General features: G+C 35.8%; 1 protein-coding gene across 1 annotated transcript; it reads left to right on the forward strand.

Annotated features, from left to right (window-relative positions):
* Nucleotides 1-3,155: 3,155 nt before the first annotated feature.
* On the forward strand, nt 3,156-5,759 carry LOC119601291 (segmentation protein paired). Its single transcript, XM_037952118.1, has 2 exons — nt 3,156-3,323; nt 3,889-5,759. The coding sequence occupies exons 1-2, from the start codon at nt 3,257-3,259 to the stop codon at nt 5,586-5,588; spliced, it is 1,767 nt and encodes a 588-aa protein (XP_037808046.1). The 5' UTR covers nt 3,156-3,256; the 3' UTR covers nt 5,589-5,759.
* Nucleotides 5,760-6,079: the final 320 nt, after the last annotated feature.

The raw sequence follows: 6,079 nt of genomic DNA on the forward strand, positions 1-6,079 counted from the left end.
CATATTTCACTGTTCTATCGGTGCTATAATCGGTACTAGAATGTGTTCCTTTGAAATTAGGGAACTCGTTCCCCATACCCGTATATTTTTGCGTAGCACAAGACAAGACAGTGGACCTCACAACACTTTATATGGAAAACTCATTCTTCAGCCGCACTGTTCGTTATGGAACAAACTTCATGCTGAAGTATTCCCCGCCACTTTTGATGTGAAAAGGTTTAAATCAAATGTTCACAAACACAACTCCCTCTATTCTCCCTCCCTCAACCTATTTTCCTAGTTCCAGCACAATGCACTGCATGAGTATGGGTCATCTCCTGATTGCTGGTCCAAGAAAAAAATACTGGGGCGTCCCTCATTTGTAGGGAGAAGGTTTAAAGTACTGATGATCCCACTGAAAGTATTAGCTTAGTTTATTCTCAACATTTTTGTTTTGGGATTAATATTTTATGAGTTGAATTAAGGGATAAGAAGTAAATTTTTAAGGATTTCACATTTCTTTCATATTTCACACAAACCAGTAACATGTGAAAAATATCTGCAAATATTATTGGAGTAATCCCAAAACTACTCCCCTGTAAACATTATTGGTGTACATGATCCGTTCAGTAGTCCTATTTAATGCAGGCATGGATCATGTTTATTGTTTTGGAAAACAACATGGTCCATAGCCTGGCTTACATAGGTGTTGTGTATCATATACTCCCATAATTTTAGTCAGGGAGTATATATGGTATTACAATAATTTTAGCCAGGGTGTAGATGGTCCTCATCTAGGACATCCCAATGTTAAATGGAGTTTGTTTTTTCCATATATTTGTATTAGTTTGGACTATCCTAAGGCAGCGGTTCCCACCGTTTTTTACTTCGCTGACCCCCTGAGGAATTTATTTAATTTCACGGACCCCCCACGGACATATTTTGATATCTTATTGTTATAAATAATTATTCATCCGAAAATTGCCTTAGTCCTGGTCCATAAACCCTATAAAATATTCCCGTACATTGAGAATATTTAGTATTTCGGAGATGTTTTCAATTGCATGGTTTTAAATATAGAATGACATCTAACATGATGTTTAATTTTATGATCGTGAGAGCTTTCATTTTCATTTCTCGTCAAGGTAGCGAAAAGGTTTCTTTATCAATTATTGTCGACATGTGCTTAAAGAGTCATGTTTCTAAATTTTTTTGCGATTGCATAGGAGTGAGCTGAGTATGTAAGCTAAGTTTTCGGGAAAATATGTGAAAGTTAGACTTCTTCGATGTTGTTGCGGAATGCGTTACCCACATAAAATATGACCTGAACTCTTTGTGAATGTACTGTGAATTTGGATCTTAAATTTGAATTTTAAAATACCTACGAATTATTTTACTGCGTGGTTTTAACTATTTACGCAAAACGTTATGAATTTTCTGATGTTGATTTAATAATATTGGACAACAAAATGAAGTTAAAATCTGTGTATCACGTCGGAATGGAATATTTATATTTAAAATTAACTAGATTAACACTTTTGCTTACAATTTAAAAAAATATTATGAAATGTGACCTAACTTCATATTCAAGGATACCAGTATCAGTATTTAATTCTAAGGCAAATCATTATCCGTCTGATATAAAAACATTTATTTCGATACATATACATTTATAAAAATTACAAATCACGTAATACTTTACTTTATAAAAGTGAAACAATAAATTTGTAGGGCCTAGCTTCATCCTGATAAACAACCGAAACAATAAAATTCAAAAAGTCACCAACAAATCTGGGATTATTGAATAAAAATTGTGTATTTTAGTATTTATGAAAAATTTGGAGATATTTTTAATATTTTCTAACATATAGAGAATATTTTTTATTCATGATTTTTTTCGTTCGTCTTCGCGGACCCCCTAGGATTTTGCTACGGACCACTAGGGGTCCGCGGACCCCCTTTTGGGAACCGTTGTCCTAAGGTATAGCTATACGTATCGAACATTTCATCCGAAATGAATTAAAATCATGGGACTTTTTCTCATTTTTGTTCTTATTTTCGTTATTTATGGGCCAAAGCATGTCTGTTAGTCCTTTAAACATACGAACAGACAACCAGACGAAAATTACAAATGGAATGGCAAACTTATAAAGGGTATAACAATAGGGTTTCAATATTTTTGGATCACCTTGTATTATCTTACGAAAACTTAGTGGTTTCCTTATATTAAAGCAAAAACAATAAAGTTCATTGCTTTCTAGTGAAAGGTCCATAACACCAACAAAAATAACATTAGCTTTCAAAACTTATTATGAAAAAAAACTATAAAAATTGTGCTGTAATTTCCGTTACGAAGTCCAAAACTAAAAAACATCAATTAATAATGTTACTTGTCACTTGGACAGCATAAATTACAAGTTATTAAATGAATATATTAAAAAGGTGATTTATTAAACACTCTCTCTCGGCGAATGCAGGCCACCAAAACGAAATGATATGGTTAAAGCCAGCAGCCACCAAGGACATAAGAATACCACTAATTGGTATATTTATTAATAAAACACACGGTTATAAAAAAAAAACAACATAAACAACCAACCGCTAGTAAACAAAATAAAAACATAAGAAAAAACATTTCTCACAATTTTCAAACATGCAAAACATATTTGTTAAGTATAACACGCCCTCTATGTACAGTAACTGTAAACTAAAGCTAAACATTTGCTTTAGATATAAAGCAATGAGTAAGAAAGAGAGAGATAATTTTTATGAACAATCATTGGTTAAGGAAACAACAACAATTGCTAGAAGAAACAGCAGCTACCTGTCAAAGAAGAATGGCCAACATCAAACGAAACACATCAAACCATTGTTAATAGGTTTGACTGAATAGAGGGAGAGTATTTTCAGTATGTGTATGGTGTTGTTGTTTCATCTGACACATTTACTTCACAGAAAAGCAACGATCCTCTAGTGAGATCGACGAATACATCAGTTAGGTTTACAACACGAAACAAGCAACATCAAATTAACTTAAACCAAAAAAAAAAAAATATTAAGAAAACATTTCTATATTTTAATTTTAACACAAAATACAACAAACGTTTATAATTTACAAAAAATATTAATAATTTTGCAAAAATTTAACAACAATTTATGACAAAGTGGATTTATAAAAAAAACAACAATAACAAATTAAACAAAGAAAATTATTACAATAATTAAAACATATACAAAAGTGCTAATTAACAAAAAAAAGTTTTCAAATAAATAAAACATGACTGTAACAGCTTTTGCCGCCGCCATGCACCGACCTTTCTTTAATGGATACCCTTCTATGCAAGGTAAGTTTATCACCCTTCTCTCCAAAACCAAGATCTAGTGATCTTTTCCCTTCCTCTCTTACACTCTCTCTTGGATTTAGTTCTCTTTACAAAAATCCTTGATTTTTCAATAGTTTAAAAATTTAATAGCCCACATTAAGTCACAGTTAGAAAGTCTTCTTTTGTGCAATGACCTTGTCCCTATGCACATAATTATTCGCTGCAAACACTTCCTAGGAAGTCCAACACAAATTCCCTTTACAACAAATATTTTACTTACCAGCAGCAATTCATCATTTGTCCATAATGTCTGAAATTCAAGTCATAAATCAAGTGGCACTCGCAAATAGCGTTTAGGAAGAAGACATTCTTTAATATGTCATAAAACTCACACCCCGGCGGGAAGCACGCGAACGTGTTAAAGTTGTTCTTTTGTGTCCCTCCGTCTACCTGAGCGTTAACGCAGCTTGATTGCGAAATTTCTAAGGAAACGACACGCGCATATGAAAAATGTTGGGAAAAATTCCTGAAAATCTTAATTTTAAAAGTAAAGAAAACTAATTTATGCCTATTTTTTTGCTTACAGATATGAATGCTGGTCAAGGACGCGTCAATCAATTGGGTGGAGTATTCATCAATGGTCGCCCCTTACCCAACAGTATTCGCTTGAAGATTGTTGAAATGGCTGCCGAGGGTATACGTCCCTGTGTTATTTCTCGCCAATTGAGAGTTTCCCATGGTTGTGTTTCCAAGATCTTGAATCGTTATCAAGAAACTGGTTCTATACGTCCAGGAGTTATTGGTGGTTCCAAACCTCGCATTACCACTCCCGAAATTGAAAACCGTATCGAGGAGTACAAACGTGCCAATCCTGGTATTTTCTCTTCGGAAATTCGCGATAAACTTATTCGTGATGGTATCTGCGATCGTACTACAGCTCCTCCAATTTCGGCCATTTCTCGTTTGGTGCGTGGTCGTGATGCTCCCTCTGAAGCTGATGAACAACACAAGGGTTCGGGTTCAGAAGCTACCAATTCTCACGAAGATGTTTCCGATTGTGAAAGTGAACCTGGCATTGCTTTGAAACGTAAACAACGTCGCAGTCGCACCACCTTCTCGGCCATGCAATTGGAGGAACTCGAAAAAGCCTTTGAACGCACTCAATACCCCGATATCTATACCCGAGAAGAATTGGCTCAACGCACCAATCTTTCAGAGGCTCGCATTCAAGTTTGGTTCAGCAATCGTCGTGCTCGTTTGCGCAAACAAAATACCTCCGGTGGTGCTGCTGCTGTAACCAATCAAGTTCCTGTGATGGGTGGAATGGGCTCCTCTTATGCTGCCGTTCCCAGTCATCATGTACCTTATGCTGCCATGATGCCTTCAGAGGCCTCCGTAGCTGCTGCTGCCTATCAACAACAAATGTATGATTTCTATGCCGGTCACTCTGCTTCAGCCGCTGTAGCTTCTTCGTCCACCGCCAATATGTCGCCAGCAGCCACCAATTCCAGCGGTAATTCTCTAACACCACCACATCATCAACTTTATCATGGTATGGCCAGCAACCAAAGCAATAATCAATACAATGTGCCCTCGGCTGCAAGTCTAAATATCAATGTTGGTTACTCCTCCGCCGGTCAATCGGTACTACCTCAAACCAACTATCACCATGAAACTGAATCAAATGCTCCCATTGTACGTAATGAAAGTCCTAGTGAATCTATTAACTCCGCCTATGGTTCTTCAGGCATACAATTGCCTCCCACCCCCAACAGTTTATCGGCTGTTATGGGTAATGGTCCTCATTCCGTTAATGGCAATAGCCATGAAGATTTACAAGCTGCCCTTAAATCAGAAACCTCCTCAAATGGCCATCAACTCTACAACAACTGGAATGCCAGCCACAATGCCACCAGACCCTCAGCTCCCTTATCACCTGAAGATTCTCTCAACTCTTCTGGCTTGGAAGCCTCTAGCTCATCGTTACCTTCGGCTTCGCAAGCTTCCTCAGCCCATCATATGTATGCTCATGCCGCTGCTGCTTCTCAATATCCCAGCTATCCTCATCATCCCCATCATCATCCTCATCATTCCCAATATGGTCATCAATATTCCACCCCCTCGGCTGCCCAACAGTTGCCTTTTAATCCTCATGCTGCCTCCGCTTCCAGTGCCGCCGGTGCTGCCTCCTCGCATTTCATGCAACAAAACTTTGCTGCCTTTAGTTCTCCCTCGAAAGTCAACTATGCTGGAGTTTCCCAACATTTCTATCCTCCCTGGTATTAAGTTGTGTGCGCTCAGTTTGAGGTGCAAGCTGGGCTTACACTTTTACACAAAAATTTTACTTTCGAAATGTTTTGCCAAAGATTTAATTTGATGCTGATTTTCTTCCATTTTTTTTAAACGTTCAAATAATTTAATCACTTTTTTTAATTGTAAATATTTTTTTAAGAAAAATTGAGGCTTATATTTGTATTTTTATTTTGTACATTTAAATTTAGTTTTTAAGTTTTATTTTATGTAATTTTTAAGTATTTCTCATTTATAGCTCTTAAGTTGAATAATTTTATTAAAATACATAATTAATTAAAAATAAAATTTCCATTTTTTTTATTTAAATCGAAACTAATTTAGAACAAATTTTAAAATCATAATTTAAAATATATGTTCTAGTTCTAGTTAAGTTCAGCTCTAGTTTTGTTTTGGTTTAGTTCCAGTTCAGTTTTAGTTTAGTTCTAATTCCAATTCAGTTCAGTTCGAGTTCAGTTTTTGTTTAG

Source organism: Lucilia sericata, unplaced genomic scaffold (assembly GCF_015586225.1).
Source record: "Lucilia sericata isolate MDLA Ls3-8-SP2 unplaced genomic scaffold, ASM1558622v1 Contig000154F_arrow, whole genome shotgun sequence".
Taxonomy (NCBI): domain Eukaryota; kingdom Metazoa; phylum Arthropoda; class Insecta; order Diptera; family Calliphoridae; genus Lucilia; species Lucilia sericata.

Excerpts from the sequence above, each read along its gene's own strand:
- LOC119601291 (XM_037952118.1), top strand. The coding sequence starts at position 3,257 with ATGACTGTAACAGCTTTTGCCGCCGCCATGCACCGACCTTTCTTTAAT. Across the intron at positions 3,324-3,888 it reads TGGATACCCTTCTATGCAAG|ATATGAATGCTGGTCAAGGA; the intron begins GTAAGTTTATCA and ends TTTTGCTTACAG.